Source organism: Crocodylus siamensis, chromosome 2 (genome assembly GCF_052110815.1).
Source record: "Crocodylus siamensis isolate JL-2025a chromosome 2, ASM5211081v1, whole genome shotgun sequence".
Lineage (NCBI taxonomy): Eukaryota > Metazoa > Chordata > Crocodylia > Crocodylidae > Crocodylus > Crocodylus siamensis.
This window is the reverse complement of record NC_143396.1, coordinates 20,577,923-20,600,392: the sequence shown is the minus strand read 5'-3', so window position 1 is coordinate 20,600,392 and position 22,470 is coordinate 20,577,923. Positions and strand designations below refer to the sequence as shown.

The following is a 22,470-nucleotide window of genomic DNA, read 5'->3' as shown; positions in this document are numbered from 1 at the left end:
AGAAGTAAGTATTACCTTCTTTATACAAAGCCTTGGAATACAGTGGAGTCATAACTGCATAAACACACCTTCCCCAAATAGACAAGAACTCAAAATTTCTCTCCCAACCTGCATGGAAACTTTAAAAATGGTATTAAACAAATTACTGATGACTAAAGATGCGCAGGCCCACTGCGCATGCGCGTAGTTTAAAAGGGCCCGCCAAACGGGATAAAAAAAAAAAAACACACTCAGGTAGGCTCTGGAGCGGTGAGAGACGCGCGGGTGAAGCCCGCTGCGCCCCCACTCCCCCGAAGCCCCCCAGACACCCCCTCAGCAGCCGCCGAGCCCCCTGCCGACCCCCAGCACAGCCGGAGGTAAGTGGGCTCGTGGTGGGAAGGGGTTAACTCCTCGCTTGCTCGGAGGAGGCTGCTGCCTGATGCCAGGCTGGGTCAAGCCCCCGCCCAGGCCCCTACTTGGCCCAGCCCCCCAGGGAGCCCCGCGACCGGAGCCGCGCGAACAGGCTGCGTAAACAGGCGCTTGAGTTAGCGCGGAGTTCGCGCAGGGGAGGGCGTGGGAGGGCACGAGACCCTGCCTGTGACCCCCCCAGAGTAGTCAGCCCCAGCCGTAGCCAGCCTACCAGAGGCATGACACGGATGGGCACACGCCGCACCCCGAGGGTCCCCTGGGGCTCTGCGGCCCCTCCACTGGGCACCTCAGAGACGGCCACCCAGACGGAGCCCATGGTTCCGGGCTCCACGCAGACGGAGCCCCTGGCTCTTGGCTGCGGGGGCTGCCTGTCCCTTTTTCAGGCTCTGGGGCCCGGGAGCATGGCCCCCTCCCCTTGTGGGGTCTGCTCCCTACTGGGGTCTCTGGCGCGCCAGCTGGAGGAGCTCCAGGCCACAGTCCAGAGACTGCGTGCCATCAGGGACTGCGAGCAGGAGATAGACTCGTACTGCCAGGCCCTTCTCCCCCGGGAGCCGCAGGGGAGAGCTCCGTCTCCCTCCACGACTAAGGAGTACTCTGGGACCTCCCGCTCTGCCCAGTCAGGGGCATGGACCAAGGTGGTCAAGGGCCCCAAGGCCCGCCGCACCAAGGCCCCTGCCCCGCCGGAGCTTAGCAACAGGTTCGCACCTCTTGCAGCCCCAGCAGAGCCCACGCAGTTGCCGGCTCCTGCAGGCAACCCAGGCTCGACCGCAGCTACTGGCCCCGCTCTCCCCAAAACAAAGCGTAAGGTGTTTGTTGTGGGAGACTCCATCCTGCGGGGCACTGAGGGGGCAATCTGCCGCCCCGACCCCTTAGCCCGGGAAGTCTGCTGCTTCCCGGGGGCCCACATCCGAGACATTGCGGAGAGGATCCCGCAGCTCCTCCGGCCTACAGACCACTACCCCATGCTCCTGATTCATGTGGGCACCAATGACACGGCTCGGAGCACCCCCAGCCAGGTCATGAGGCGCTACAGGGAGTTGGGAGCGGGGCTTAGGGGTCTGGGAGCTCAGGTGGTGTTTTCATCGATCCTCCCAGTCTCGGGCTATGGGCTGAGGAGGGAGAGGAGGATCCATGCGGTGAACCAAAGACTGCGGCGCTGGTGTTATCGGGAAGGCTTTGGCTTCCATGATCACAGCCCGCTCTTTGGAGAGAGAGGCAGCGAGCTGCTGGGAAGAGATGGCCTCCACCTCTCTCCCCTGGGGAGGAGGCTCTTCTCAGCCAGGCTGGCTGACCTGTTCCACCGGGCTTTAAACTAAGCCCGCTGGGGGATGGGGGGACTACTGCCCCTGCTGGCCCGCTGAACGGCCCTTGCAAAGCCAGCAGACCAAGGCACTTAAAGGGGCACTTAAGGGAGCCCACCCCTGCCCCAGCCCTGGCACAATCTGTGGGCAAGGCAAGAGCCCCCAAGGGCACACTTGCCTGCCTGTACACTAATGCCAGGAGCCTGGGCAACAAGCAGGACGAGCTCGTCCTCCTGCTCAGTGCAAAGAAATATGATGTCATTGGGATAACGGAAACCTGGTGGGACTCCACCCATGACTGGACCACGGGTATAGAGGGCTATACCCTGTACAGGAGGGATCGTGTTGACAAAAGGGGCGGGGGTGTAGCTCTCTATGTGAAGGAAAGCTACATGTCCCTGCAAACTGATGTTGGCGACCGGCATGGACAGCTAGAGACCCTCTGGGTAAAAATTCGTGGGGAATTCGGCACAGGGGACACAACGGTGGGAGTCTACTACAGACCTCCCACTCAAAGTCCCGAGCTTGACCAGGAGCTCGCCCGGGAACTGACTGAGGCCGCTTGCTCCAGGACCTTGGTTGTCATGGGTGACTTCAATTACCCGGACATCTCGTGGGAAGATCACTCAGCTAAATCTGAGCGGGCGCAAAGCTTTCTTTCGTGCGTGGATGACCTCTACCTGACTCAAGAAGTCTATGGGCCAACGAGAGGCAAAGCGCTGCTCGACCTGGTACTGGCTACGGGGGACGACCTAATCGGCGACCTAGTGATTGATGGGAAGTTGGGTGACAGTGACCACGAGCTGATCACCTTCACCATCCACCGTAAAGCTGGCAAGTCAGTCAGCAACACAGAAGTCCTTGACTTCAGAAAAGCCGACTTTGACAAGCTCAAGAGGCTAGTCAGTCAGGCCCTCAGGGACCATGACCACAGGGAGTTGGGAGTTCAAGAAGAGTGGTTGCTTCTCAAGGAAGCGATCCTCAGTGCACAAGCTAAATCTATTCCAACACGGAGGAAAGGCAGCAAGAAGGCACAGCAGCCCCCCTGGCTCTCCAGAGACCTAACGGACCTACTGTGGCTAAAAAGGAAAGCCTACAAAGGATGGAGGACAGGATTCACCTCCAAGGAGGATTACTCCGCGCTGGTCCGGTCCTGCAGGAAGCAAACCAGGAAAGCCAAGGCTGCAACTGAACTCCAACTAGCTTCAGGCATCAAGGACAACAAAAAGTCCTTTTTCAAATACGTGGGGAGCCGGAGGAAAAGCAAGGGCAATGTTGGACGCCTGCTAAACCAGATGGGGCAACTGACAACTGACGCCCAGGAAAAAGCCAACCTATTAAATAGGTACTTTGCGTCAGTCTTTCATCAGTCACACGGGATGCCCATGCCTGCTATGGGACAGGGAAATCTGGGTGAGGGGGCTCCCCTACCCTCCATCAATGCTGACCTCGTGAAGGAACACCTTGAGAAGCTGGTTACCTTCAAGTCAGCCGGCCCTGACAACCTGCACCCCAGGGTACTCAAGGAGCTGGCGAGCGTCATAGCCCAGCCCCTGGCACGGATCTTTGAAAACTCCTGGCACTCTGGTGTAGTGCCCGAAGACTGGAAGAAGGCCAATGTGGTGCCGATCTTCAAGAAAGGGAGGAGAGTGGATCCGGCTAACTACAGGCCCATTAGCCTGACTTCTATCCTGGGGAAGATCTTAGAAAAGTTTATTAAGGAGGCCATCCTTGAGGGACTGGCCCAGGCTAACATCCTAAGGGATAGCCAGCATGGGTTTGTTGCGGGTAGGTCTTGTTTGACCAATCTCATTTCCTTCTATGACCAGGTGACCTATCACCTGGACAAGGGAGAAGAGATTAATGTCATATATCTTGACTTCAAAAAAGCTTTTGATCTGGTATCCCATGATCACCTCTTGGCCAAACTGCCCAGTTGTGGCTTTGGCTCCACCACGATCCACTGGCTGGGAAATTGGCTTCGTGGTCGGACCCAGAGGTTGTGATTGATGGCAGTCACTCATCATGGTGCCCTGTGACCAGTGGGGTCCCTCAAGGCTCTGTCCTGGGACCCATACTGTTCAACATATTCATTAACGATGTGGACATTGGAGTCAGGAGTGGACTGGCCAAGTTTGCAGATGACACCAAACTTTGGGGCAAAGCATCCACGCCAGAAGATAGGCGGGTGATCCAGGCTGACCTGGACAAGCTCAGCAAATGGGCAGACGAGAACCTCATGGTGTTTAACACCGAAAAATGCAAGGTTCTCCACCTTGGGAGGAAAAACCTGCAGCACCCTTATAGGCTCGGCAGTGCTACGTTGGTTAGCACTACAGAAGAAAAAGACTTGGGGGTCATCATTGACCACAAGATGAACATGAGCCTGCAATGCGATGCTGCGGCTAGTAAAGCGACCAAAATGCTGGCGTGCATCCATAGATGCTTCTCGAGCAAATCCCGGGACGTCATTCTCCCCTTGTACTCGGCCTTAGTGAGGCCGCAGCTGGAGTACTGCGTCCAGTTTTGGGCTCCACAATTCAAAAAGGATGTGGAGAAGCTTGAGAGAGTCCAGAGGAGAGCCACGCGCATGATCAGAGGTCAGGAAAACAGATCTTACAATGACAGGCTGAGAGCCATGGGACTCTTTAGCCTGGAAAAGCGCAGGCTCAGGGGTGATCTGATGGCCACCTACAAGTTTATCGGGGTGACCACCAGGATCTGGGGGAACATCTGTTCACCAGAGCGCCCCATGGGATGATGAGGTCAAACGGTCACAAACTCCTGCAAGACCGTTTCAGGCTGGACATGAGGAAGAATTTCTTTACTGTCCGAGCCCCCAAGGTCTGGAACAGTCTGCCAGCGGAGGTGGTTCAAGCGCCTACATTGAACACCTTCAAGAGTAAATTGGATGCTTATCTTGCTGGGATCCTATGACCCCAGCTGACTTCCTGCCCCTTGGGCAGGGGCTGGACTCAATGATCTCCCGAGGTCCCTTCCAGCCCTAATGTCTATGAAATCTATGAAAGACAAAAAACCAAAGACAATCCTCTTTTCCTTACAAAGGCTCTACCTAAGATAATGAAGAAGAAAAGCTCACTTAATTTTAACCACTGGCAGCTACAATTAATAAACTGAGTTATGCTACTGATTTTCTTAGATTTAGTTCAATAATCAGTGTATTAATTAGGGTCCATTATACAGTACACGGTTAGCAGGCAGAATCTAAGTTCTGCTGACAAAACTAGACGTGTCCATACTCATAGTTCCCTGGTGGCCACAGAAACCCTTCCTTCTGGTGGCGGAGCAACACCAGCCTCATGAACATCAGGTTTCTGCTGCCACTGAGCCCACTGAGAGAAGGCACTGGCTGGGGCAGACCCAGGGGGTACAGCAGTTCAGTTGCAGTCCTCCTTCTATTGTGCCACACATGAGCTCTTGGCATGGCATCTGACTGGAGCGTCTGCTTTCATGGGCAAATATTGAACAATTTACAACACTCATCTTGCTTAAATATTTGCATTTTTATACCGTACAAAATTATATTTCTTGGATGGGAGGATTTCCATACAAAGTCTCCTTCTGATTTAAAAAAAAAAATTCTTGGATCTAAGAAACCCATTCTAGTACTGTCAGAACCATCAAACAATATGAAATAGATTATTTGTATGGTCAATAACATGCACGTATCCAATCACCATGTTAAAATTCCAGATTATGAAAAACATACTTGCTAGAAACAAGATGGAAAAAAACCCTCAGAAAATATTTACTGCCGCAGCCAAAAGCTTCCTAACAACTGTTTGATTTAGCATTCAGGATTTCAGAGTTGGTATAACTAACATAATAAAAAGTTCCATTTATAAAAAACCATAATTTGCCATTCAGATGACTGTTCAGAGAATTACAGTTCTCTAATGTCAAATCAAATTCTGCCTTTTGTTAGGATAGCAGAGTAAACAGTCATTGTTCTGGCTGTATATTATAATAATTTCACTGATGGCTCCAATGATCATTCATACAGTGTGACAGTGAAGCGTAAGTGGTTTATGATTATGATATCATTAAATCCCAAGGCAATTTCTATGAGACTCATGACAAGCCATCTGTTGGGTTATTTTAAATAAAATATAGAACCAACTTTACCTCAAGTACCAAAACAGTGGAATAGTCATTGGTACAACAACATGAGATCATTAAAAAACTACCAGGCAAAAAGTGCACAGGATGTTAGCATTCTTCATTGAGTTGAGGCGTTTACACCATAAGATTCAGCATAGAGCAGCAAGTGACATGGTCTTCCCAAAATTTCTAGTCAATGAAAGCAGCCTGAAGGATTTTTTGTTTTCTAATAGTAAAAGTGTTGCTCTTAAGAGCTGTTAAACTAAGCAATTAAGGCCCTACTTCAGTAAAGCCTGGAATTGTGCTTAATTTTAAGCACATGCTTAAATCCATCATTAGTCAGCAAAGCACTGAAGCACGGGCTTAACTGTAAAACAACTGGTATGTAAACATGTGCCTTAAACACTTTGCCCTAATGGAACCCAAGTCTTTTTCCACAGAATAGTTGGGAGCCAACAGCTGCAGTTCACTGTAATGGTCTGCCAGCTAGCAAGAACATGGAGCGAGGGACCACCTCAAAAAGCTGTGTAGGTATTTCAGTCCCTATCCTCATTTGGTCCCTATACTTCAAAACCATATCCTGTGACTAACAAGGATGCCAACTGTGATGGTAGGTTTTGAGCTGTCATGTTCTTCCAGCAGGAACTGAACAGAAACCAACCCAACTCAGTCATTTCATGTAGACCCATCAAGCAGATAGCACATTGTCATGTTTTGGAAAACACCAAACTGGATATATTAAACTAATGAGTTAAAGGTGAAAGGATCTGCATCTCATTATCAAAGCTATCCATTGTCATGAAATTTGAGTTAAAAAAAATACGGTTTATTGACACCAGATCAGTTAGGCTTATTTATTAATAGTACAGTTTATAATTGCTAAGAATTATTAGGACCATTTATACATTACTGTAGGTCACAATATTCATAGCATTACAACCACATTCAAAACGCTTTTGGGATCTGTGATGTACAACACAGAAGTTCTGCTATTGGGGTTTAGGGGGTCTTATCCACTCATTTATCCAGTCCATGTATTTGGTCACTCGGGTATAAACTCCAGGCTTATTGAACCTGGCACATCCTTCTCCCCAGCTGATAATTCCATAGAGGTAAGTGATTTCATCTTTTTCACAGGCCAGAGCTCCACCAGAATCTCCCTGTGTAAAAATTAAGGAAAATGCTAAAAACATGGTAGATAATGATTTTTAATGTTATGAAGTAGGGACATCCCTAAAGAATGACTAACTAACTTGTGAGAATGAAAGATCCAGTTTCTCTAAACCAGGGGTTTCAAACGTCCCTTCCAGTCCCAAACAACTATGAAACTATACAGCCTGCAGAGTAGATCTGGCCCAGCTGGGCTGCTGACAGGCCGGGGGATTTGGAGGCAGGGCTGCAAGGGACTGGGACCTGCTGCAGAATCTAGGACCCAGCTAGATATGGCTCTCAGTAGCACACAAGGAGGGAGGGCTGTGCCATGAGCACGGCCTCTTGCGCACCACTTCTGTTGGGTACAGGGGGAATTTGACACCCCTGCTCTAACCTTCTTCAACAATAATTTCTAAATAGGATGGAATTCAACGCAGACACGTGCAAGGTGCTGCATCTAGGGAGAAGGAACCAGCAACACACCTATAGGCTGGGGAACACCCTTCTTGTCAACACAGTGGCAGAAAGGGGTCTTGGAGTCATTGTTGACTCCAGGATGAACATGAGCCACCAATGCAAGGAAGCGGTCAGTAAGGCTAATCACACCTTGTCGTGCATCTACAGATGCATCAGAAGCAGGTCCAGGGAGGTGATCCTTCCCCTCTGCAGTGCTGGTCAGGCCACAGTTGGAGTACTGCATCCACTTCTGGGAGCCGCACTTCAAGAGGGATGTGGCTAGCATTGAGAGGGTCCAGAGGAGGGCCGCTCGCATAGTCAAGGGGCAGAGGGGCAGGCCCTACAAATAGAGGCTAAAGGGCCTGAACCTGTTCAGCCTCAACAAGAGAAGGCTGAGAGGGGACCTGGTGGCTGTTTACAAACTCACCAGGGGGGACCAGAAGGAATTGGGGGAGGCTCTGTGCCCCCAAGCATAACGGCCACAAATTGTTAGAAGGTTCAAGCTAGACATCAGGAGACATTACAGTCAGAGCTGCCAGGCTCTGGAATGGATTCCCCAGTGAGGTGGTGTTCTCTCCTAACCTGAGGGTCTTCAAGAGGAGGCTGGACAGATATTTGGCTGGAGTGATATGACCCCAGCACCCATTCCTGCCCAGGGCAGGGGATCGGACCTGATGATCTGTTTAGGTCCCTTCCGTCCCTAAGTACTATGATACTATAAATGATAAACGATAAATATTTCACTTCGTTCAAAACTCTGTACTGCATACCATGTACTGCCTGTGCTGAAAACTTCATACAGTTCTGGTAGCAAAGGCTAAGTAAACACTAGTTAAAAAGATAAGTAACAATAGATTGCAAATTTAGTAAATCAGTGCTTCTGTGAAGAACATTTTTAAAACAACCTTTTGAAATATAAAACTGTATGTTAAAATTCAGCATTTTAATATTAATTTTACTCAGTGATAACCAGAGTGTCAGAAATACTTGGCAGTGAATGCTTTTGAAATCCCAGCCTAAAGGCACAAGTGCCCAATCTGGTTCCCACTAACGACAATGGAAGCTTTGTCATCAGTGGGAGCGGACTCAGGTCAACACTTTTCAAATTACCTCCATTATAGCAACATTTCTGGATGCGAGTGAGCTAGTTGTGCTCACAAATCATACCTGTAGGTATGCAGAAATCTGCTTTATGCAAACATGATTTTGAAGTTCTATATCTCGCTCTCAGATTTTGGATATCCCATTTGAACATTTGGAACTGTATATTTTTTTTATTTTGGCTATAAGGGTCTTTAAATATTTTCAGATACAATATGCTAATATTATGTCTGCTGTGACATTACTCCAGGCATGTTATGAAGTATTCAAACTTTGCAATCATCCCGTAAGAATATCAGTTTTTAAAAAGAAAGAAAAAACCTCTACCATTTCTATTGTCAGAACTGAAAATAAAACCTTTTATCTTCTTGGTCAGTAGTATTAATGAAAGGAACCATCATTCCTTGGCAATTTGAAACAAAATATAAGAAATATATATTTTTCCATCAGGAAATTCTCTGAGATCGAAGTGGAGAGGAGAAGTTTTGAGGCTGTTACATGAAAATGTTTCAGTGACCCACAGTGCATCAGATGAAGTTCAAGTTCTGAGAAGATTAATTTACTTCTCAAAACCTCGTTCATTACTCTTTACATCTAAGAAACGCCATTCAAAAGCAGTTTTAGTTTTGGTGTCATTGCACTGATAAAAATGTAAAGAAAAAAACTTATCTCCAAGAAAAATCAAAGTCAAGCAGAACATGCTGTTTGATTAGTCCCTTGGGGTAGAATTCATTTAATCTTTGTGCACCTTGGCTGATTGCAGATGTTAAAAAAAAAAACCACACACTCTTTACCAGAAGAAGCAGCATGTTACTTCAACCCAGCTCACCCAACATCTGTAAAGATCTGGTGTATCAGTGGGGCTTTTTGACACTTTTAACTAAAGTTGATTCATTCAGCTAGTAGATAAAAGCACCAAAAAGCCCCACTAAAGCACTAGATCTTTATAGATGTCAGGGCGAACTGGGTTGAAGCAACATTCTTCTGGGCCTGTGTGGGGCTTGGCGCTGGAACACCCTGAGTTTAAAGTGATGTTTTGGTCATTTTATACATCTGTAAGGACCCCTTAATGGCAGTTTTCTAGCCATGCAAGTGGTGTGCAGCCTCTAATACACAGTTTATAATGTTGTTACTCCTGCAGTGTGTACACATAAGCATGTACACGTATCTTGTGCATACTCAGTAGGTTATGCACTGTCCAGGCAACTAATCATATGGCTATGTAAGCGTATACATGAACATAAGTCTTGGTAAAAAAGGAGATGGAGGTAGGCATTATTCAAATTGAGTAGTTAGGCATTTCTCAGTCCCCCTCCAACTCTTCCTTTGAACTCAACGATTGTACCCTGAATTTACTTGGATAAAAAGGATGAAGAGAAATACAGTTTCTATCCCGCTGGGAACAAGGATCCAGACTCAACACCAAGCCTTGTCCTTCTAGAATAGCATCCATCTGAGACATGCAACCTCTAGAGCAGTGGTTTCCAGCCTTGGGGTTGTGACCCCATTTGGGCTCATGAGGTCACAAAGATGCTCGACAGTGTTGACCAGTTATGATGAATACACTTCCTGTTTATAAATACACAAATACGAGTATGATGCATTCCTCTTCTTTTCTTTTCTCAGTTTGTATTGCTTTATTTTTAGTGGGAGTTTAGAGAGATGGTTGTATTGAACAAGCATAGCAGCATGAGCAGTGAACATTAATGATAGTCTAGTTTCCTGTATAATTTCTGTATATTATATACTTTTAAGTCTCAATTTAGCAACCGTGACATCTAAGGTTGTTTAACTGTATGGCAGCAGAGTAAATATAATCCACAGTTAAAGCAATTGAAATAAATGTCAAATAAACGCATGTAATAGCTTTTTTAGACTTTGTATTCAATGTTGTTTTTTAAATCTAAAAAGAAGTTTAAATAATTTTAAATGAAAAATATAAAGACCACAAACATTGTAATGCCATATTTATGACTCGTTGATCTTGTCTATATCATTTTGGGGTCGCAAAAAATTCCCAATATTTAAATGTGGTCAGGCTGAGGAAAAAGTTAGGAAGCTGTACTCTAGGATATTTGTTTCCTTCTGGCCCCATGTACCTCACTCTCTTAGCTGCCCAGGTGTCAGCCTCAAAAGAAAGGCTGGAGAGAGCATTAGACAATGCTTAACGTGCAGCATGGTGGCTAGTGCGCTGTGCTAGAAAGTCAGGGGAACACAGCTTCAAAGCCTCCCTGAATTAGGGGGTCTGTAAACCCAGCTTATAGGTAAGTGCTTATTTGGTAAGTACCCCAACCATTCAGCTGCTGGGGCTAAAATATGGGTGGACCCTCTGTAGTCATAGGTACAATTTTATAATTTACATGCATAAGTTATAAAAGGCAGGCAAACTTACATGCGTCTGCATAGCCTACTAAGCATGCAAAGAAGCTGAATGGAGGCTTACATATCCACACTGCAAAGATATTGGAATTACAAACTGTGCTTATATGCCAAAAAGACCACTTATGCAGCTGAAAAATTTCATAAATGGTAACTGAATTCTGCCCTTACTCTAGAAGTCTTAATAGATACCAAGGGATAAACTTGATAAAAGAAACACAACATGTATTAAGGAAAAACTAAGGCTAACTAGAGTTTTTGCAGTAATTAGTAGCTATCACAGTTTCTACTTGGACCACACTCAGTGCTGTATTATAAAGCAAGCAAGGAAAAAATGAGCAAGTGATTTACTGATAAGGACTTCAACTTATGAATGCAGTATAGCACTAGAATCCATGTCTCTAGAACAGTGGTTTTCAACCTTTTTTCATCTGCAGACCCCTAAAAAATTCTGAATGGTAGTACAGACCACATTGGAGATTTCAAATGGAGATTTGGGCCCTTTTGAATTGTAAGTGTGGGTAGTCACATACTTTTGATTGATCATAGTCAACTTTTGTGGATCCCTAGACCAGCAGTTCTCAACCTTTTTTGTACTGGGACCCATTTGCAAAGAACAATGACCTGTTCCGAACCACACCTCCCTGGCCCTGCCAGTGCCCGAGCCACAGTCCCCCACCTTCCCCCCTCTCTCCCCCGCCCTGCCACAACCTTGGCACCCAGCCACCTTTCCCCAGTGCCAGCAGGTATCTGCCCCACCAGAATACCCATTCCCTCCACACACACACACTACACTGCACCCCCCACCAACAATCCCCAAGCCCTGGCCCTCCAACCCCCGCTCCCCATAAACTTACCTTCATCCAGCTGCTGGGGCTGCTCCCACGACCCTGCTCCCCAGGCTGTGTGCTGGCCACACCCCAAGCAGCCGCTTGCGGGCTGGAGCATTGCCAGCCTGCAAGGGGAAACCCATGCTTTCATGCGTTTTTCTGGCACTTGCTCAGAACCCTTTGAAATATTCTTGCAACCCACTTTTGGATTGCAACCCACAGGCTGCCTTAGACATAGCCTGCAGACCCCCAGGGCTCCATGGACCACAGGTTGAAAACCACTGCTCCAGATGTTTCCTGCCACTAAGCTTACTGTCAAAAGTGGGCAAATTGCCAACTGCCCCCAAAATGGTCTCCAAGAAGGGCAGCAAATTGTTTCATCAAAATGAATAGATAAGAACAAAATTCAGTCTTCTATCCAGGAATATATACTTTAATTTTTAAAATGGGTTGGTATGTTACTATAGCGAATCTATATCTTCACCCATAGCCAAGATGTCATGGAACCAAAAGAGCAAGCTTGATAAAATAAAGCACACAAAAATGATTATTAACAGTGAAAATTCTGCTAATGTAACATTTCTTACACATACATCTATGCACATAATTCACATTCAAGTAGTCAGTCATAGTATTACCTGACAGGCATCGGATTTGCTATCAAAGTAACCTGCACAGAACATGTTCTCACTGATTTCAGTTCCATAAATTTCAGCACTTCGGCACTTGTCCTCAGGCAGAATTGGAATCAATGCTTCTTGCAAAACATCTGAATAATTGGATGCATCTTTAAAGAAATATACAGACAGAGGAAAATCCTTTGGGTGTGAAGTAACTTAGGTGGAAGTATTCTTTACAATAAACTGTAAAGTGAATTTATTGCGGGTCTCTTCTGAAGACAGTGATTATTCTGCTATACTACATGACCTAATCTCTGAAATCAGATTGCACATTTTCCTCAGAAGTCACAAGAAACAAATTAAAGACTACACTTTTTCAAAAGTTGTTGTGGGTTGTAGGAGTCTCAGGTTTTAGGCACCTGATGTGATAAAGCGTGTGCTTTCTGAATTATTAGACCAATATTAAAACAGCTAGAGACACCAAAATATATTTGAGTTGGTGCAATAGCTGTAGGTGCATGGTAATAATCTCTCATATTTTGTATTTGCATTTCCCATCCTTTAACGCAGGAATTTGCACTTATTGCTATCACATGTCCCAGCACCATCTCCAGTGGCCACCACTGATCTAATTACTTCTGCTCAATTTGCAGGTTGGCTTTAGCCTTCTGAATCTTTTTTTAATCATCCAAATTCAGTGCCGTCTGCCAATATGAATACTGAGTTTTTATTTAAAAAATGACGTAATGTAATACTGGTGGTAGGATGCAGTGCTCAGTGTGTGCTGTTTGGTTTTCAATATAATTAGACAAATGGATCAATCTAAAGACCCTAGTCTGGTTTCCCTAGGGGCTGGCTGCTTGCAGACTGAAACAGAGGACCCAGCTGCAACACAGGCCATGTGCAGGTGTTACATTCGTCTCAGGAGAATTATTGTTCTCCCAGTAGACATCAAAAGTGTACAAAAGTTCACGTTTTTCTCCAGGACCAAACTGGCAGTTCTGGGAGAAAAATCTCCCAACTCTAACCCCGTAGAAGTGGCTCCAGAGAGAGTTTCTCCCTGGAGAATGACCTCTTGTACACTACCCTCAGGTGAATGCCCCCAAGGGACCAGGAGTCCTCAAGCTGGGAAAAGACTCCAGAAAAGACTCCCGTCCCTTCCAAACACCCGGGTCCCCCTGGCTCCTCACATCCCAGTGCCTCCAGTGTGAGACGTGGGCAGGGGGCTTGCAGCACTGCTCCTGCTCAGTTCCCAGGCACTGGGAACACCAAGAGCCAAACAGAAAAAGTAGCAGCACAAATTTTCTGCCTGCTCCTTACACCAGAGGCTCTAGCGTGAGGTGCGGATGGGGGCTTTGCCCTACTGCGCCAGGCTCCCCAGGAATGGGACAACTGGAGAAGCTGCTGTTCCCCACACTTTCCCTAGACTGGAATCACTCTAGTCTCAGGAAGATGCAAGAAACAGGGGAGAAGGGTAGGCTGAATGCCTGTAAAGCTGTCTCTCCCAAAATCATTTCAAGCAATGAAAATTTTCTCATAACCAGAGTCCCCAGACTGAGAAACAGGCAAGGCCTTTGCTGCACTGCTAAATCCGCTTGCACACAGCCAGAGTCATCTTCAAGAAACAGTTACGTAAGCTATGGCTTCTGGTCCACAGTCTGCCAAATAAGAGCTGAAACTAAAAAATCCTTAGATCGCTATATTTTAGTTGTGATTTATACATCAGATCTGTCATTTAACTCACTCTCATGCCTGTGTCCCCATCCAGCAATCTGACATCTGTGTTGATCAGGGAAGGTCATGCTGCTTTCTGGCAGGCAGATGGACTGCACAAACTGAGACTTGACAGCACAGCGCTGGTTATTTTTTTTCAGTTTGATCAAAACTGCAGGAGAGAATACAACAGCAATAAGATGAACACTGTCTCTTTTGAATGGAACTGGCAGCAGTAGGTCCCAGGTACAATTCTAATTATCTACTAAGTCCCTCTTAATTCAGGTATTTCAATCAAACAAAAAAGCCTCATCCCAAAGCATTTGATTTCACAGCAAAATGAAAACTGATATAGTTATCTATTCCCATTGTGAAAAGAATACACAACAAAAATGTTACATTCACATAGGATACTTTGCACATAGTTTTCTACACTTGCTTTGTGGAAAGGAGAAGAGGAGTGTGTGAATCACTAGATATGAACTCCCATGTCTCAAGGTTGTAGCCGTGCTGGTCTAAGGACATAGGCAGATAAGGTTCTTTGGGTAAATCTGATATATTAGACCAACTCAATCAATTCTGAGTGCCTTATGCTCTGGGCTTTTTGTCCACATTATTTTGACCCCTGGATAGACAGGGTTAAAAAAAACCTGAAAAAAAACTGAAGCAGCACGCACGTGGGCAGCACGTGTGGCTGAAGAGCCAAGCTGGGCTAACCAGAGATGCGCTCCAGCTGCCGGCCACACTCCACACGGCAAGATCAACACAGCTGCAGCTCCAGGTAAGGCTACTAGGGCCAGAACAGTGCTGGCCCCAGCCTTCCCTACAGCCCCTAGGGATAAACTGCCACATGCCAAAGCACTTATTGCATAGGTATTCCCCAGAGACAAATAGCTGCAATGCAAGGTGTGCAGTTGCTACCTGTCCCCAGGGAACCAAACATTCATGTTCATCTGGACATGGCCAAAGAGGTTATCAGAGGTATGAAATGACCCACCTCCCTGTGATGCTCTCAGCTGAATGAGAACATCCTGGGGAGCTAAACTAAGCCTAAGAGGTTTGACTGCTTAATTTATCACATTGGGTTTTCTCAATCCTGTTTCCCAGTTCTAGTGCTTGAGAACTGAGTGGTTGGTCCACGCTTCCAATATGCCTGTTCTCATCTTTGCACAAAGCAAGGCAGGACTTTAGCAGATGATGGCTCACATAACTGCCAGGAGGGACTTAAATCCTCCTCTCTTGAGAAACAGCAATCTTCCCCTGAGTTGTGAGCTTATATGGACAGCAAGGAGCTCATATGAAGGGCAGCCCATAAGAAGTTCCATACTGGATCAAATTAATCATAGACTCATAGAAAATGAGAGTTGGAAAGGACATTGGGAGTTCAAAGCAAGGATGAACCCCTATCCCAGCCAAAGCTTTGTCTAGCCAGATCTTGAAAACCTCCAAGATTGGAGCTCCCACCACCTCTCTGGGTAACCTGTTCCAGTGTTTTACTATCCTCCTAGTGAGAAAATCCTTCCTAATATCTAACCTAAACTTCCCTGGTGGCAACTTGAGACCATTGCTCCTTGTTCTGTCATCTGCCACCACTGAGAACAGTCTAGCTCCCTCCTCTTTTGAACCTCCCTTCAGGTACTTGAAGGCTGCTATTAAATCCCCCCTCAGTCTTCTCTTCTCCAGACTAAATGAACCCACTTCCCTCAGCCTCTCCGCCTAAGCCATGTGCCACAGCCCTCACCATTTTTGTTCCCTCCACTGGGCTCTCCAATTTGTGCACATCCTTTTGGTAGTGGGGGGCCCAAAACTGAACACTGTACTCCAGATGTGGCCTCACCAGTGCTGAATAGAGGGGAATAATCACTTATCTTGACCTACTGGCAACACACCTACCAATACAGTCCAGCATATCGTTAGCTTTATTGGCAACAAGGGCACACGGCTGGCTCATATTCAGCTTCTTGTCCACTGTAACCCCCAGGTCCTTTTGTGCAGAGCTGCTGCCCAGCCAGCCAGCCCCCCGCCTATAGCGGTGCATGGGATTGTTCTGTCCTAAGTGCAGGACTTTGCACTTGTCCTTATTGAACCTCATGAGATTGCTTTTGGCCCAATCCTCCCATTTCTTAAGTCTCTGAATCCTAGCCCTACCCTCTGGCATATCTACTACTCCCCCCCAGCTTTGTGTCAACTGCAAATTTGCTGGGGGTGCACTTTAAGCCATCATCAAAGTCATTGATGAAGACGTTGAACAAAACTGGGCTTAGGACTAATCCCTGGGGCACTGCACCTGATACTGGTTGCCAACTAGACATTGAGCCATTGATTACTACCCCTTAAGTCCAATGCTCCAGCCAGTTTTCAATCCACCTGACAGTCCATTCATCCAGCCCAGACTTCCTTAGATTGCCTGCAAGAATGTTCTGGGAGACCATACAAACCTTGCTAAAAAGTCAAGGTAGACCACATCCATCAGTCTTCCTCACATCCACAGAGCCAGTCACCTCATCGTAGAAGGCAATCAGGTTGGTCAGGCATGACTTGCCCCTGGTGAATCCATGCTGACTGTTCCTAATCACCTTCTCCAAGCGCTTAGAAATGGATTCCTTGAGGATCTTCCCCATGATTTTTCTAGGGACTGAGGTGAGGCTGACTGGTCTGTAGTTCCCTGGGTTTTCCTTTCTCCCTTTCTTAAATATGGGCACTATGTTTGCCCTTTTCCAATCAGCCAGGGACCATTCCTGATTGCCATGATTTTTCAAAAACGACGGCCAATGGCTCTGCAAACACATCAGCCAACTCCCTAAGCACCCTTGGGTGGATCCCATCTGACCCCATGGACTTGTACACATCCAGCTTTTTCTAAATAGTCCCTAACCTGAGCTTTCATCACTGAGGGCTGCTCACCTTCTCCCCTAACTGTGCTGCTGGGTGTATTAGTCTGGAAGCGGACATTGCCTGTGAAGACTGAGGCAAAAAAGGCACTGAGCACTTTAGCCTTTTCCCCTCTCACAAGGTTGCCTCCCCCATTCAGTAAGGCACCCACACATTCCCTGGTCCTCCTCTTGCTACTGGCATACTGATAGAAACCCTTCTTGTTCCCCTTCACATCTCTTGGTAGCTGCAACTCCAGTTGTGTTTTGATCTTCTTAACTTCATCCCTGCATGCCTAAGCAATGCTCTTATACTCTTCCCTAGTTGTTTGTCCAAATTTCCACTTGTTAAAAGCTTCCTTTTTGTGATTTAGTTTACTGAAGAGCTCCCTGCTAAGCCAAGCTGGTCTTCTACCATACTTGCTAGTCTTCCTGCACATCGGGATGGTTTGTTTCTGCACTCTCAGTAAGGTTTCTTTAAAGCACAGCCAGCTCTCCTGGACTCCTCTCCCCCTCAAACTGGCTTCCCAGGGGATCCTGCCCATGGGTTTTCTAAGCAAGGCAAAGTCTGCTTTTCTGAAGTCCAGGGTCCTTACTCTGCTGTTCTCCATCCTTCCTTTCCTCAGGATCCTGAACTCAATCATCTCGTGGTCACTGCTGCCTAAGTTGCCATCCACTACTACATTCCCCACCAATTCTTCCCTGTTTGTAAGCAGCACATCAAGAAAATCATTGTCCCTAGTTGACCACTCCAGCACTTGCACCAGGAAGTTGTCCCCTTCACTCTCCAAAAACGTCCTGGATTGCCTGTCCACTGCTGTGTTGCTCTCCCAGTACATGTCAAGGTGATTGAAGTCTCCCATGAGAACCAGGCCTTGTGACTGGGAAACTTCCACTTGCTGTTTGAAGAAAGCCTCATCCACCAGCTCTTCCTGGTCTGGTGGTAAATAGCAGACCCCCACCATGACATCACCCTTGTTGCTGTCCCCCTGACTCTACCCCAGAGACTCTTAACAAGCCTATCTCCAGTTTCATACTGGAGCTCTGAGCAATCAAATGGTTCTTTTACATAAAGTGCAACTTCTTCTCCTCCTCCTCTTCTCCCCTGCATGTCCTTCCTGCACAGTTTGTACCCATCCATGGCAGTGCTCCAGTCATGTGATCTCCCATCACGTCTCTATTATTCCAGTCACATCATAGTGCCATGACTGTGCAAAGACTTCCAGTTCTTCCTGCTTGTTTCCCAGGCTCTGTGCATTTGTGTACAGACACCCAAGGTAACTAGTTGATTGCCCTGATTTCTAAGGAAGTATGAGAGCACTGCCCCTATTGCCCCTTACTGCTTACTCTTCCTCTAGGTCTCCTGCTACCACACTTACCTCAGGGCTTTGGTCTCCACTCCCTGACAAACCTAGTTTAAAGCCCTCCTCACTAGGTTAGCGAGCCTGTCTGCCCATCTCTTCCCAACAACCCTTCTTGGAAGACCATCCATGGTTGAAGAAGCCAAAGCCCTGCTGGTGACACCACCTGTGCAGCCAGGTGTTGATCTGCAGGATCCACCTGCTCCCCGGGCCCTTTTCCTTGACTGGAAGGATCAACGAGGACACAACCTGAGCCCCAGACCCCCCCTCACCCTTGCACCCAGAGCCCTGTAGTCATTTTTATAAGCTCAGGGTCTTCCCTGGCACTATCATTGGCATCCACATTAATAAGCAGCATGTGGTAGTAGTCAGAGACCTGGATGAGCCTCGGTAGTCCTTCTGGGACATCTCATATCCAGGCTCTGGGTAAGCAGTAGACTTCCCGAGACAACAGATCAGGTCAGTAGATGACACCTTCCATCCCCTCCAACCACCAACACCTGTTGCTTCCTCTTGGTGGCAGCCATCTCAGTCCTTCCCACCTTGGTGAGGCCTGGACTGTCTTGCTCCACTAATGGAACGTGCTTCTCCCTCTCTGCTGCTAGGGCTGCACATCTGTTCTCCAGACAAACTTCTGCAGGTAAAAGTAAAAATATCTACTTGCTGCCAGAAATCAGAAGCCTCCAGCTTCCACCCTCTTGGATGTCCATGCCATGTCCACCCTCTTCTCTAGCACTGCATCTGGCATTTCTTCCTCCAGAGTCCCAGAGGTTTCCTCCAGCACTGAATTGATGAACTCCTCATGGCAGAGGATGCTCCAGAGCCTCACCACCTCCTCCTGTATTTCTCTTGCCTGTTCCCACACCGCAGGCACACCCTGACCTGGCTGTCACTGGAAGAAACCTGCAAGTCGCGGTCCCCACAGCACCAAACTTGGACCTGGGTGGAAGCGTTGCTGATGAGCGGTTCTGCTTGGATGGAAACCTCACAAGTGCAAGCAGTGGCAATGGCTCTGGCATTACAACATCCTCCAGCCATTTCCCTGGGTCTCTTAGTCTGCCTTCTCTCTCTTACTGCTCTTCTTCCAAGCACACCTTCCCTAGCGAACTCACATGAAAGCTAGCCTGTTTATTGCTTGTTGGCCGCAAAGGGTTCCTTTTTTCCTACTTCCTCATGCCAAGATGAAAGGCTTGCGCCTCAAAAAGGGGCAAGCAGGAGGGGGCCCATGAACTGCCCTAGGAACTGGCCAGTGAACGGTCTTCAAACTACTTACCATTTGCAGCCCCTGGTCACTGGCTCCCTGGTTGTCTGGGGAGTCTCCTTTTATACCCTGCTGGGCCTGGACTGGCTTAGCCCCCTCGTTAGGACTTCTGCCAGGCCCAAGAAGCAATCATTCAGCAATCAGCAATCACTCAGTCAGCAAAACACTGCCAGCTTCTCAGGCAGGGTGTTGGACTAGATGACCTCTGGAGTTCCCTTCCAGTCCAACTTCTCTGTGATTCTCAGAGCACGTGCCCCACACACGCAGCTCACCAAACACTCAGCAAACCGAAGGCAGAGGCAGCTCTGGATCCCTTACCTTCCCTGGGCAGGATCTGGTGCCTGGTTTCTCTTCCCCTTCCTCCTCTTGCCCTCTGCAACTGCCTGCAAACTGTTTACCCTGTTTACCGGCTCCCTGCTGAATGAGAACATGGTGCATCCAGTCCAGTACCCTGTCTCCAATACTGGCAAGTAATAGATGCTTTAAAGTAGCATAAATGTGTGGAGGGCTTCCCTACAGCCACCCAGCTGCCAGCTCAGAAAGGGCTTCAAAGGATTGGTGGGGAGGTCTCATGAATCAGGTGATGGCAAGGGAGGAGTTTGCCCCACTCCTACCCCAGCTCCAGGGTGAGGCAAAAAGCCAGACCTGGTTGAGGACTCTGCAGGAAACAAAAGAGCAGTATGCGCAGCACACAGGGGCTCCAACAAGGTACAAAGAAGAGAGCTGGTAAGAGCTGGTTAGTGGGGTGAAGCAGTTGCCCAGAAGGGCCCGAAGGCCTCTTTGCCGGCTGGGAGCAGCAAGTGGCCGCATCCCCAGCCCTGCTGCTGAGAAGCGTGCCATCAGTGCACAGATCAGGACCTTGGGAGCTGCACAAGGCAGCGCAGGTCTGCAATTCAGTCAGTGCATGAGCTTTCCATGGACCGGGACCCTGGGAGCCACTTGGAGGTGGCTCAGGTCTCCAACCCCTGGCACAAGGCCAGGCACTCGGTGCATGAGATGTGTACGGAGTGAGACCCTGGAAGCTGCATGAGGTAGCTTGGATCTACAGCTCGGTGCACAAGCGGTGCACAGACCGGGACCCTGGGAGCTGCCTGGAGGTGGCTCAGGCCTGTAACATCGGGCACGAGGCCAGGCAGTGGTGTACGGCAGGTGCACAGGGTCTGAGCGGGACCTGGACCCTGGGAGCCATTCAGAGGCAGATTGTATCTCCAACCCCTGGCACAAGGCCAGGAAATCGGTGCAGACAGCACTGCACAGAGGGTCTGGGAGCAGACCAGGGCCCTGGGAGCCACTCAGGGTGTCTTGGGTTTGCAACCCACCTGGCATGAGACCAGGAACCCAGTACACGGGCCCGTGCCCAGAGTGTCCAGAAACAGACAGAGACCCCAGCACCACACAAGGTGCCATGGGTCTCTTACCCTGACCAAAAGGCAATGCCCTCAGGGCACATGATGGTGCACAGGGCCTCGAGTGGAGCAGACGGCCCGGAGAGCCCAGTACAGCTGTGGGACCTCACCCTGGAGTCATGTAATACCAGGGAAAGGCAGTCCCACAGGGGAGAAGGGAACTTCCTTCCCATCTGGGAGACTAGCCTCTTGGGATAAAGCCCTGAAGGGGTGGGGCTTCCCAGGTTTTGGAGATTTTCTTCCTCAGGGAATATTCTGATTGGGGCGAGGAAGGCCAAAAAAGCACTAGGGATCTTCTCCCCACTCCTGGGGCACAGCCAGTGCTCCAGAACAGCCTGGACTTTGATGTCCCTTAAAGAGTTCATTTCCACCTTCATGCACCTTATATTTTGTGAGTCAGCTCCTCATATTTTGTGTTTTTGCATTTTATGGTTGTGAGTTGTTATTTTAATAGAGTTTAATATTGCCTGATCTTTATCCTTGTTCTGGTTTACTTACCTGTATCCTGACTGGGGGAGTAAAGGGATGTCCATATATTGCATATAATTCCATGTTTTGTACATATATATTTATATTTTATATATCTATTCCTTCCTATGGTTTATTGTATTAATACATTTGGATATAATTAAGTTCACAGAGTGTCCTGGCTTGGCTGTATAGGGAAAGGAGGAACCAGCAGATGCACCCTACAGTTCACATGCCCTGCTAACCTTTCCCTTTGATTGGAGAGGGGAGTACATAACCAGGTATTACCTGGGTTATAAATGGGGTATGTCTGCAGTGATCCATCCCCAGTCACTCTTCCCATATCAGCTCTCTCAATTTACTACTCCTCTCCCAGTTCCCAAATCTCTACCCTCTCCCCTGGCCTGAACCCTCCTTACCCTTCTCTTTTATCTTACCACTAAGGCCCATAGCGTCTCTGCTTACCACACTCCCAACCCATTATCTTCTCCATACCTCCCCCTTCCTAAATCTCTCTTCCAGCAAACATCCATTTATCTATGGAGATTTCTGGTAGTGATCCAATTCAAACTGACACTAGCTGGGTGTAAGTCAGGCTTACTATCTCCCTCATATCATTCAACCACCCAGCACCTGTGAGAACTGGCAAGTTAGGATGCCCTTTGGCTATGCAATTCTCATATATACCATGTAATCATTTGGCTTGTAAGCATTTTTTTAACTCGCTCCAAATTTTGTTTCCCTTAGCAGGTCATGAGTGTCATTCCTTTGCTGTAGTGGAAGTCAAGCAATGGAGACCATTGTGGGAATGATCAGAACCAAGATTTGATCACAAGGTGTACAAAGCAAGCTTTCAAACTTAAGGAAAGTTGTTTACCCTCTGCTCCCAGTGAGTTATATCACATGAACCCATGGTTCAAATGACTTCAGATGTGGAATAGTGACTCTAAAATACACACCCATCAGGCATACCAAACTGAAAAGCATCCCAGTTCTAAGAGAAGAAAGCTCTACTATTCTTG

General features: G+C 47.7%; 1 protein-coding gene across 1 annotated transcript in view; it reads right to left on the bottom strand.

Annotated features, from left to right (window-relative positions):
* Nucleotides 1-6,671: 6,671 nt before the first annotated feature.
* The window catches only part of HGFAC (HGF activator), a 97,895-nt gene continuing 82,096 nt past the window's right edge, over nucleotides 6,672-22,470 (bottom strand). Inside the window, exons 12-14 of the mRNA XM_090035492.1 lie at nucleotides 14,114-14,254; nucleotides 12,388-12,536; nucleotides 6,672-6,991 (exon numbers count right to left, since the gene is read on the bottom strand). Of these exons, the coding sequence (XP_089891618.1) occupies nucleotides 6,821-6,991; nucleotides 12,388-12,536; nucleotides 14,114-14,254 (461 nt within the window). The 3' untranslated portion in view covers nucleotides 6,672-6,820. The remainder of the gene's footprint in view (nucleotides 6,992-12,387; nucleotides 12,537-14,113; nucleotides 14,255-22,470) is intronic.